The sequence below is a fragment of the Nycticebus coucang genome, chromosome 8, assembly GCF_027406575.1.
Source record: "Nycticebus coucang isolate mNycCou1 chromosome 8, mNycCou1.pri, whole genome shotgun sequence".
Taxonomy (NCBI): Eukaryota; Metazoa; Chordata; class Mammalia; order Primates; family Lorisidae; genus Nycticebus; species Nycticebus coucang.
The window spans coordinates 81,841,045-81,853,100 of NC_069787.1; the positions used below are offsets into that span (position 1 = coordinate 81,841,045).

General features: G+C 35.1%; 1 protein-coding gene across 25 annotated transcripts in view; it reads right to left on the reverse strand.

The window, feature by feature from the left end:
• LRRFIP2 (LRR binding FLII interacting protein 2) overlaps window positions 1–12,056 on the reverse strand; it is a 160,985-nt gene that overhangs the window by 70,484 nt on the left and 78,445 nt on the right. For 21 of the 25 annotated variants that reach the window (XM_053600290.1, XM_053600286.1, XM_053600285.1 and 18 more), the window contains 2 exons: window positions 7,207–7,263; window positions 7,066–7,110 (listed from right to left, as the gene is read on the reverse strand). The exons of the other annotated variants lie outside the window; for them this stretch is intronic. In XM_053600290.1, coding sequence (XP_053456265.1) covers window positions 7,066–7,110; window positions 7,207–7,263 — 102 coding nt within the window. The remainder of the gene's footprint in view (window positions 1–7,065; window positions 7,111–7,206; window positions 7,264–12,056) is intronic. 25 annotated transcript variants of the gene reach the window in all.

The following is a 12,056-nucleotide window of genomic DNA, read 5'->3' on the forward strand; positions in this document are numbered from 1 at the left end:
TATATGTATATAAACTGCATTTTTATTTTTATTTTAAATAAGATTCATAATCAATAATGGTGATATGAGTCAATCTCGGTATACTTTGGCACAAAACACTTTAAGGGAGCCTTTAAATACAAGAAGTAAGCATTCTTATATCAAAGATGCTTTACTTTTATTACAGTGACTGTTGCCATCATTTCCCATCATGTGAAAAATGACAAAAGCAAGAAATAGGCAAGAAGGCAAGAGCACATAACAAACACAATCAAGCCTACAAAAAGAACAACGGCAGCACCAAAAAGAGGAGAGTTCCCTTAGATCTGCTTGTGGACAAACACCTGAAAAACTTCCCTCCTCAAGAAAATCCTAAACAAAATGAGAGATTTGGTCAGAGCAAAGTATGGAATGCGAAGTATACAAACACATGTGACGTTAAATACAACTCAAAGAAAAAGATAGAAAATTCATGGCATAACTGGAAAACTCGCATTTCATGTACGATCCTTTCAAATTAATATGTGTAACACCATGTTTCAAATCCAAGAAAATAAATTAAATAGTAACTATGTAGATTTATGGTTTCCTAACATTTTTCTTAAGCATTCTAGCTTACATTTTTAAAGCTATCTTATCCTAAAAGTCAATATGTAAAACAAAAGCAATGAACAAGTGCATTATGTAATTTAAATACTGTTTTTGATAAAAATACCTTCCTTTTAATTCCTACATTTATTTAGGATTTTAGGGAATGCTACTCAAAAGCTCAAATTAAAGTAACATTTTCCTAAGTATGTGTAACTTTTGTAAGTCATTTGTGGTTCATAAAATAAAATTTAACAGGTTCAAACAGCATTTTTTTAATGAAATAAAAGAAAAAACATTAAGAGATGCTGTGCACATTAAGAATAAATATTTTATGAAACTTTTGTTCAATATTGCTTCATGCACTAAATACATACAAACATGCATGCATTGATCTGCATGTGTATACTGATTCATGGCATAAAATGTATTTCCTGGTGTAGAGATCACAATTTTTGAAAGCTTAAAATATATTAGAAGATCAAATTACATAATTTAGTTCTAATTAGAAATTAAAATAATAGTTTAGACAAAACAAAGCCCCTCTTTTCATGTCTAATGAGATGGTCATTTACAAAGATAATACAGAAACCTGAAAATACATATATATTTTTTATAAGTATATGGCTAAGTGGTACAATTTGACAACTGGCATGAACTCACTGAAAATATTATTGTAATAGATACCAAAAAGGATTGACATATCTGTATTTGCATGATTCTATTTATTTATTTATTTTTAGAGACAGAGCCTCACTCTATCACCCTCAGTAGAGTGCCGCGGCATCACACAGCTCACAGCAACCTCCCACACCTGGGCTTAGGCAATTCTCTTTGCCTCAGCCTCCTGAGTAGCTGGGACTATAGGCACCCGCCACAACGCCCAGCTATTTTTTTGTTGTTGTTGCAGTTTGGCCGGGGCCTGGTTTGAACCTGCCATCCTAGGTATATGGGGCTGGCACCCTCCCCACTGAGCCATAGGCACCACCCTCCATGCTTTTCTTATATTATCCTGAAGCTAACGGAAAAGGCAAGCAATGAAGAATGTTATTATTACAAAATCTTATTACCAATTTTTCTGAAATGCATAAAGGTATTCATTTGCTAAATGGTGTGTAATGGTAAACTGTTATTCTATGACAAGTGACATCCCCATAAAAGTTCCTTCTCTATAAAAATTTCATTTACTTCTTTTCTCAATTAATGAGTATGTACCTCTTCTGTTTAAAAACAAAAGCAACAGGGCGGCGCCTATGGCTCAGTGAGTAGGGCGCCGGCCCCATATGCAGAGGGTGGCGGGTTCAAACCCAGCCCCGGCCAAACTGCAACAAAAAAATAGCCAGGCGTTGTGGCGGGCGCCTGTAGTTCCAGCTACTCGGGAGGCTGAGGCAGGAGAATAGCCTAAACCCAGGAGTTGGAGGTTGCTGTGAGCCGTGTGAAGCCACGGCACTCTACCGAGGGCAATAAAGTGAAACTCTGTCTCTACAAAAAAAAAAAAAAAAAGCAACAACAAAAAATCCAGCCCAGTGGCTCAGTCCTGTAATCTCGGCACTTTGGTGGAAGGATCACTTGAGCCTAGGAGTTTAAAGTCACAGTGAGCTATGACGTCCCTACTGCACTCTCTCTAGCATAGGCAACAGAGTGAGACTATCTCAAAAACAAAACAAACAGGGCAGTGCCTGTGACTCAAAGGAGTAGGGCACTGGCCCCATATGCTGGAAGTGGTGGGTTCAAACCCAGCCCTGAACAAAAACTGCAAAAAAAAACAACAAACAAACAAAAAAAGAATAAACTACACATTATTTAATATTATACAAGTTACATACTCTAGTTATATAAACTCTTCCATCCTCCTAACCAGATAAGTTCATTGAAGAGTGTAGTGATGTATTACTTCATCTCATCCTCTCTGTAGTACCAATGGCAAAGGATTTAAAAAGCTAAATTGAAATTAATCTGTTTTAATTTTCCCTTTCCAAAATATAATGCAGATTCATCTTTAAAAATTTCAGGTTTAGGGCGGCGCCTGTGGCTCAGTTGGTAAGGCGCCAGCCCCATATACCGAGGGTGGCGGGTTCAAACCCGGCCCCGGCCAAACTGCAACCAAAAAATAGCCGGGCGTTGTGGCGGGCACCTGTAGTCCCAGCTACTCGGGAGGCTGAGGCAAGAGAATCGCTTAAGCCCAGGAGTTGGAGGTTGCTGTGAGCTGTGTGAGGCCACGGCACTCTACCGAGGGCCATAAAGTGAGACTCTGTCTCTACAAAAAAAAAAAAAAAAAATTTCAGGTTTAGGGTGGCACCTGTGGCTCAGTGAGTAGGGCGCCAGCCCCATGTACCAAAGGTGGTGGGTTCAAACCGAGGCCCAGCCAAGCTGCAACAAAAAAAAAGCCAGGCATTGTGGCGGGTGCCTGTAGTCCCAGCTACTCAGGAGGCTAAGGCAGAGAATCACCTAAACCCAGGAGTTGGAGGTTGCTGTGAGCTGTGATGCTATAGCACTCTACTGAGGGTGATAAAGTGCAACTCCATCTCTTTTAAAAAAAAAAAAAATTTTTTTTTCACATTTAAAAAATTGTTACATCTACCTAATAGAGCAATCCATAATTTGGACCTACCAATAACTATTAAAACAAAGAAAAAGAACCCTGCCAATAAGTGAAGTTGGTATGTATGTTGCTTTTAAAAAGAAGATTCATCACTTTGGGAGCCCAAGGCGGATGGACTGCCCTGAGCTCACAGGTTCGAGACCAGCCTGAGCAAGAGCGAAACCCTGTCTCTAAAAATAGCCGGATGTTGTGGCAGGCACCTATAGTCCCAGCTAGTTGGGAAGCTGAGGCAAGAGAATCACTTGAGCCCAAGAGTTTTATGTTGCTGTGAGCTGTAACGCTATCATTCTCTACTGAGGCTGACAAAATAAGACTCTGTCTCACAGAAAAAAAAAAAAAGAGGATCCATCAAAGGAAGGAAAACTGAAAATATGAAGGGCTCAGTTATTTCTAAATATGATAATACAGTATGTTTTTTTTAAATGTTTTCAACTATCAGACAAACTTACCTCAAAGTTTTCATTTGGAAACAAAATAGAAAAGTACATACAGCCTAAACATTGTAGAAACAAAGTTCAGCAAGCATCAATTTATATTAGCATGTACAAAGGTCAACAGTGAATGCATAATATTAATGCCACATATTTTGGAGGGCTACATATCATAGGTGTCTTTCCTTTTGAGTATATTGGCTCTGCGCCAAAATGTCCCAATTATAATTTTCAATGGGTTCTTCAATGGGATTAAACAGTGTAAGAATAGTAAATGAAAAAACAATAGCTGGGCGTTGTGGCGGGCGCCTGTAGTCCTAGCTACTGGGGAGGCTGAGGCAAGAGAATCGCTTAAGCCCAGGAGTTGGAGGTTGCTGTGAGCCATGTGACGCCACGGCACTCTACCGAGGGCCATAAAGTGAGACTCTGTCTCTACCAAAAAAAAAAAAGAAAAAACAAATTGCAAACATATTTTTTAAATGAAATTCATTAAAATCAAACCAAGGCCACAGATACGTAAATAGGAACTGACTACATGCAACAGTAAAAATCTCCAATGAGACATGGCAATGTATCCCCTACTGCCCTGACTCAAGATCACTTCATTTTCTAATTTTGGATGTCTACCTTATTGTCTCCTTATATTTGAATATATAAAGTAATGACCAAGCATTTTATAAGTTTTTTTAAGGCAGCCACTGATGTTCTACACTATTAATGATTTAATCATTACATATAACTATTAGTGATAGACTGTTTCCATTTAAATAAGCTCATTGCTTTGATTTAATCCGCCCTCCCCCAGCCCTACCATTTAGTCTTGAACTACCTTAGCTCTTTTTATATTTATACAGAACATCAATAGCATTGACACCAATGTTTTTAGCCCAGATAACTTCTGGCAAGCCACCTTTCAAAAAGGTAGCTGGAAAGTTAATTGGACAAAAAGAAAGATTAAAGTCCTAAGAATACAGCATAACTGGGCGGTGCCTGTGGCTCAAGGAGTAGGGCACCGGTCCCATATGCCGGAGGTGGCGGGTTCAAACCCAGCCCCGGCCAAAAACACACAAAAAAATTAAAAAAAAAAAAAAAAAAAAAAGAATACAGCATAAGACTATAAATACATGAACCTCACATCCAGGTACTACTAATGTCCGTACGTCAAATAGTAGGTTCAAAGAGTATTTTTTATACAGAGCACATAAAGTTTTTTAAATAATTGCCCAAGAAATGTAACTTCAACATTACGTAGCAAATCACAAGAAAATTTAGGCCACCACATTTATTTTTACAGAGGACAAAAGCTGTATAACATATAAGCTTAATGGAGATGATAAAGTTATTTTAAACAGCAAATTATCTGCTGAAAACTTAGAATTCCCAATATTATTTTATTAAAACAGAAAAAAAATCTCAACTATATTTCTCTTTAAATGATATTATTGACTTTTTACACTATTGTCAGGGAAGTCTAAATATTTAAATTGTGTTGGTGTGCATTCACAGATAATAAAGTACTAGAATCTCCCCCAGGGTATAAAACTGTTGAATTTTGGACACTGACTTTGACAAAGGGATATAAAAATATATATTGGAAGCTTTATACTATCTCATAGTAACAATTTTCAAAACTAACATAATGAAATAAAATCCTGGAGAGTTATAATTACATCTTAAATTTGTTTGAAAATATAACTGCCATAAAAAGAAAATCAACTGATTACTTTATAGACACTTTGGAGGAAATAGTTTCTCATCAGTTTAATTGCTTATTTCTTTTTGTTTATTTGCAAATTTGTTTTACAGGCCCCCAAATTAGTTCAAATTTAACTGGATTTACCTTTAAGTTAAACTAAAACATAATCAATTTCATATACAAATTTACAAATAACTAGCTTAGTAACAACTGTGTGAAAATTCATACTATAAACATTTTAATGGAAAACAAAGGAAAAAGCCATAAGTTAAAATAAGAAGGGAAACAGAAAGGGATTATTTTCACAGCCTTTGTCATTTACCTTGAAAGCTTTTATTTGCTAACTCCCTATATTATTATTTTCAAAATATTAAAGCAAAGTGCTATATCTCCAGGAAAAAGCATAATTAATTTCTTGCTCAATTTTCTTCCATAAAATCATTTTTAAGCTGGCAATTATCTCAGATTTCTGTAAATATTCATTAATATTCTTAAAAATATAAAGTTTTTTGACTAGGCTGGGCATGTTAGCTCACATCTATGATTCCAGCACCTTGGGAAGCTGAGGAGGATTGTTTGAGCCCAGCTCGGGCAACGTAGTAAGACTCCATTTCTACAAAAATGAGAGAAGTTTGAGAGCAGCTTGGGCAACATAGTAAGACTCCACTTCTATAAAAATGAAAATTTAAAAATTGCCAGGCATGGTGGCATTGACCTGTATTCCTGGCTACTCCAGAGAATAAGGCAGAAAAACTGCTTAAGTCTAAGAGATCGGAACTGCAGTGAACTATGATTGCCCCATTGCACCCAACCTGGGTGACAGTATAAGACCCAGTCTCTAAAATAAATAAATAAATAGTTTTGTAGTTAAAATACTTACAATTCAAAAACTAATTTGCTAACGTACTCTAAAAAACTAGTAGATTACATTCACCAACAAGAAAAATGACAAGCATGAAAGACAAAGACTATGAATGCATAAATGTCAATAACTAGTATCCCAGAACACACTCAGTTTATTACAATGTATTTTTACACATTATACCGGGTAAAAAGAAAATGAGAGTTGGGGAAAACTAAGAAATATAGACCTTAACATGATAAAAATGTCACTGATAAAAAATGTAGGTTTAACCATACACATAGCATTCTCAAATGCAAATTAAAAGCACAATTTTTCAAGAAGAGAGAGATCAGGATATCTGCATAATATGTGGGTTTTTAAGGAACAACTTCTCATTTATCTTGACTTGCAACAGCCACACCAGAAATCCTCAGATAAGCTATAAAATGTTAATCAAACTGTTGAAGCATGATATCTATACATATATGGGAAATTTTTCAAATCAATAGCTCAATTTCTCCATGTAATAAAATTATAATTATGCACCCAAGCCCCAAAGCTGTTTCATGCTTAATAATCATTTAAGATAGAAAAGTAGAAAAACCTGAAAATTAGAACCAAACAGATGTTATTCTATAAAATCAATCTTACTATTTTGTGATACTTTTCCAAAATCAAATCCTTCTGCAGAAAAAGAGAATAGATGTACGCTAATAGATTAAAATATTCATAATTTTAAGAACTGATTTACTTATAGTGATAATTTGAAAGAAAAAAATCATTTTCCAATGAAAGGACTTTGCCAATGGTTACTACCTTTATTAAAAAAGGCAAAGAATGTATGAACATTATCAGATTGTTCAGGCAACGATGATGAAGAAAGCTCACACATGCTACTATGGTGTGAACAACTTAAAATACCAACCCTGTGACTGCCAACACTTCGAATGGACAATGCATCCTCATCTCCCTGATAAAAATAAAAACAAACATAATAGAAGTTCATGAGTGACTACATTAAGCTATTGGAAAACTATTAGGGGCAAGTTTATAGGTTATTACAAACCAGATAAGGACGATGACGACTGGACCGGTGAGAATACCTGGCCCTTTCCGAATCTTCCTGGGAAAGGAGAAAGTACATGGAGAGTTAATCACTGAACAGTTGTTTATTCCTACAACCAAGTAAAAAAATGTCAGTTAACAGCCAAGTCACACTTCCTTAGAGTGGTCAGTTTTGGACAACTTAGATTTAGGGCAGCCATATTCATTAGCTGGAGAGAAATAGGAATCTTGGCAATGTTTTTATTTTATCAAGCATATGTACGTCTGACCACTTGTAGGATGTAATCTATACATGCTCGAGAGAGCTCAATATACCAAGAAAAAATATGCAACTATACTTAACAAAGAGAGGTTGAGTTCAGCATTAAAAACAGACATACATCTACTGTTTTTATTGTGAATGTAAGTTTACATAGGCAGGAAGAAATGTTTACCTTATCACAGATATATTTTAAGAGACAGTATATTGTTTTAAAAGTAGTTGGGTTATACTTTTGTGCTCATTGTAAAGATTTGTTTCTTTCACTAACTAGAAAAAAAAGTGTGAGATCATCTAATTTTGTCCAATTAACTACATCCTATGTGTTGTTAATATGAAAAACTACTTATACTTGGAAGATTTTACATAAACTTTTTAGAGTTGGTAAAGCTATTTCAAGAGTCATGCCTTAAACAGATTGTAAAAGAAACAGACAAAAAGAACTGACAGCCTAGGAGTGGACTAAATTAAATGCAATTCTAAACTTTTCCACATTCAACTATTAGCAATGGAACATTAAGGTTTGCATCATGTGAAATCAAATAGCTAGGCCCTAGAACACAACCAATCTGAAACCCTAAGAATTCCTTATCTTTTGGAATTTCAAAGTCCAAGTTGTTAAAATAATTTGTACTAACTAAAAATCTACACAAAACTATCCAACTGGATTCATAGCTTATCAAAACTATATTTTCCAAAATGAATCAATGCCTCGCCTCTCCATGGCAATCCAGTATGATCATTATGCCAGTGGAACAAACAGACGTGGCTATGTCTGACTATTCATTTCAAAACAGAAACAGTAATTCAACTGAAACACTCTAGTCTAGTACCTTATTTTGAGGACAATTTCAAAAAATCCTGGTTCTGAATTCTGTTTGTATGCACCACTATGAGTCAATTTCCAATTAAGTGTTTTGACCTTTAGGAATTCATCACTGATTTACATTTTTTGTTATGCAACAAACACATGCAGTCTGCAAGAAGCCAGCAAATTTCTTCCCTTTTTTAAATCAGGTTATATAGGCAGTGAATCCCTGGGTTACAAACAAGATAGGTTTTGTAGGTTTGATTTAAGTTGAATTTGTATGTAAGTTGGCATAGGTTACATTCACCTATTACCTATAATGGCCTCCACTCATTTGAGCTAGACGTCAGTCAGCTGTTTGTAACTTGGTGACTTACTATAAATTAAATTTAATTCTAAATTAAAATATCATATTAAGTATTAATATATAGTACTTCTATATGTAAACAGCTTTTCATTTTGGCTCCATTGAAAATTTGGCCTAAAAGACTTCAGAAAACATTTTACTGGGTAAAATATAAACCCCATACAGGTCATTTAATTCAGACAGAAAATATAGTCATAAACTATTCTATAGTCATAAACTATACCTTAAGCACTGTCCACTAGAACCTTCTGTGACAACAGAAATTTTCTTTATTTGTGCTAATATGGTAGCCACTAGCCTCATGTGGCTATGAGGTACTTGAAATGCTAGAAGTACAACTGAGAAACTAAATGTTTAATTTTATTTAATTTTAGTCGATTTGAATTTAATTATGTATATGTGGCTTGTAGTTACCATACAGGATACTACCTCTCTAAATCTATCTGACAAATATATATTTAGGTTAAAACAGTAAGACAAGCTCAAATCAGATTTTAATTACACCAAAAACATTCAAAACATGTCTTCTACTAAGAGTCTGCCAAGTAGCACCACTCTCATATAGAAACATAAAGCATATGGGTAATTATTATTATTCCCAAATATGTTTGCATAGTGGCAAATGTGAGGGGAAACAGAAGGCAACCTTTGAGTAAAATACCCTGGTAGCAACTCTAGAATTATTTTTAAGAGCTAGAAAGGTCCTTACTGATCTTCTCTGATCTCTTTTTACAAGTAAGAAAGATGTAACACAGAAAGTTTAAAATTGTCATAAAGCTGGGACCAGCATTCAGACCCTCTGACTCTCTATAGGTCACTGCACCATAAAAATAACCTTCACTAATTAGACAGAAAAAAAGGCAAGAGGAAAGTGGCAAGGTACTCTGAGTTTTACTCAGAGATTCCTCCTTCTCTGGAAAAACAAAAGGCTTCATTTCCTAGGTATTTCCAGAGCAGCATTTATGTTGTCAATTGGCTTTCCATGAAGTAATAGCACCAGTGACCAAACAGAAACAATCACAGAAAATTGGATTCTTAAGTACCAACTTACAAGGCAGAGTATCCCTTTCTTCTAGAGCCAGGAAAACAACACTGTCATTATCCTAGATGTCCTTAATAGTACTAAAGAGCCAAGACTAAACAAACAGGACAATGCCTTAAAAGATGGGTACATATCTGTTCAAATTTTTCTAGAAAATTACATTTTGATACATTTATATTAAAATAATGAAAATTAAACATAACCTACTCTTTGTTTTTAAAAATTTATTTGAAGTAAGGATGAGGTATTTTTATTAAAAAAAAAAAAAACTACAGCTCCGTGAATACAATGGGCCATCTTACCTGTCAACAAATACATACTAAGTCAGGACTGAAGTAATTCCTTCAGTTTGTCTTTTCAACCATTCACACTTAGAATAGTTCCTTCAGTTTCAAGTTAGGAAACTTCAGAAACTTTATTTACTCTTTCAGACATACTACTAATTAAGACATCCAGTTTAAAAACAGAATCATTAGGCTCATGGAAAGTTGGCTAAAACAAGGCTGGAGGCCCAGGAAAACTGGGGTCCTTTTCTTCTTGGTCTTTTCACCTTCCAAGTCATTAGTTAGCAACAGTGAGTACTTTCTCACAACTTGAAACTCTGTCTCTGCCAATGACTATGCAACTTACTATGACTAAGTAATTTACTTTGCCAATCCTTTGTCTATGAAATGGAGACAGTGATACCCATCTTATAATGTGAAATTAAAAACTATTTAAAAAGCATGCAATCAGTGTAACCTGGCTTACTGTACCCTCAATGAATCCCTAACAACAAAAAATAAAAAAATTAGGGGCGGCGCCTGTGGCTCAGTGAGTAGGGCGCCGGCCCCATATGCCGAGGGTGGCGGGTTCAAACCCAGCCCCGGCCAAACTGCAACAAAAAAATAGCCGGGCGTTGTGGCAGGTGCCTGTGGTCCCAACTGCTTGGGAGGCTGAGGCAGGAGAATCGCGTAAGCCCAAGAGTTAGAGGTTGCTGTGAGCCGTGTGACGCCATGGCACTCTACCCGAGGGCGGTACAGTGAGACTCTGTCTCTACAAAAAAAAAAAAAAAAAATTAAAAAAAAGCACTAGCACAGTGCTAACACGTAGTATGCATCAAAGTTAGCTTCATTCCGAAACCTTGTATCCTTACATTCCCTATTCATATCTCAACTTCCCACTCTCACACAAAAAAAGTATTAAAATTAGAGGAAATTTTTAATATGGAAAGATTCTTCCTTCTAGTAACCGAGAATCTTATTGTATGTGTATGCACTGCTTATTTTACTATAAATTTATTAGCCATTTATATTTTGTACTGTGACTATCACATGCCAACTTCTCTGGGATCACAGATGAAACAGCCAGAGACAAAGATAAGAAAAGCAAGAGAAAAAATCAATTAAAAGGAGTAAAAGCAAGGGAAAAAAGGAATTAGAAATGATAATTACCCCCATTTGAAACCAAACCCTACTTTCTCCGCATGCCCAAGTCCTACCTATCAATCAAGACTTGAGTTAGACACTACCTCTATTTGAAGACTGTACACTAAACTACTACTACTCCTACAAAAACCTAGCACACTCACTGTCTGAATTACATGTATTTCACAAAGATTTTTTAAATTATCTCCATGGTCCTTGAACATAGAAATCAAATATTTGACTTTTAATGCAGTCTCTTCTCTTTAATTTTTTTTGGTCTGCCCTAGGATATTAAAATCTTATGCAATTTAATTTTATAACTATGATATATAATTAAAAGAACAAACTAATGATCTGCATGGAAAATTTGCAAGTAAAAGTGATTTCTTTTATTGACACAAAACATTCTTAATACATTAGCCATAATATTAACCCAGTTATATGCAGAAGACATGCCAAATAAAATTAATTAGACTAACTTTAGTTACAAGAAAGGAAAGACAGATTCCACTCCAAAATATACACATACACAAACATATGCAACACATACTCTTTTAATTTCTAATAACTAAACATCCTTTTTCAATCTTTTCTAAAACGATGTCAAAATGAGAATTATGATAAAATTTTAAACTTGAAGGTCACCATAGTCATAAATATTTTATTCTGGTTGTACCTTAAAATGTTTAAGAGATTTGCTTATGAAAGTTGTTTCTTTAACAGTAATTGGTAGTTCCTAACTCTTTAAGAATTGCAGACTCCTTTGAGAAGGAAATGATAAAAAAAAAAACTTGCGGCATTTCCCATAAAAATGTATACATTCGCAAGTTTGCATGAGATTTTAAAGCTTCACACCTCACCTTCCAAGTCTAGTCACATGCCATTTAAAAACTCCTAATAGGACACAGTGGAGGTTACACATCAACCTTAAAAAAAACAATCAAACTTAGGAATGATTCACAGTAACAT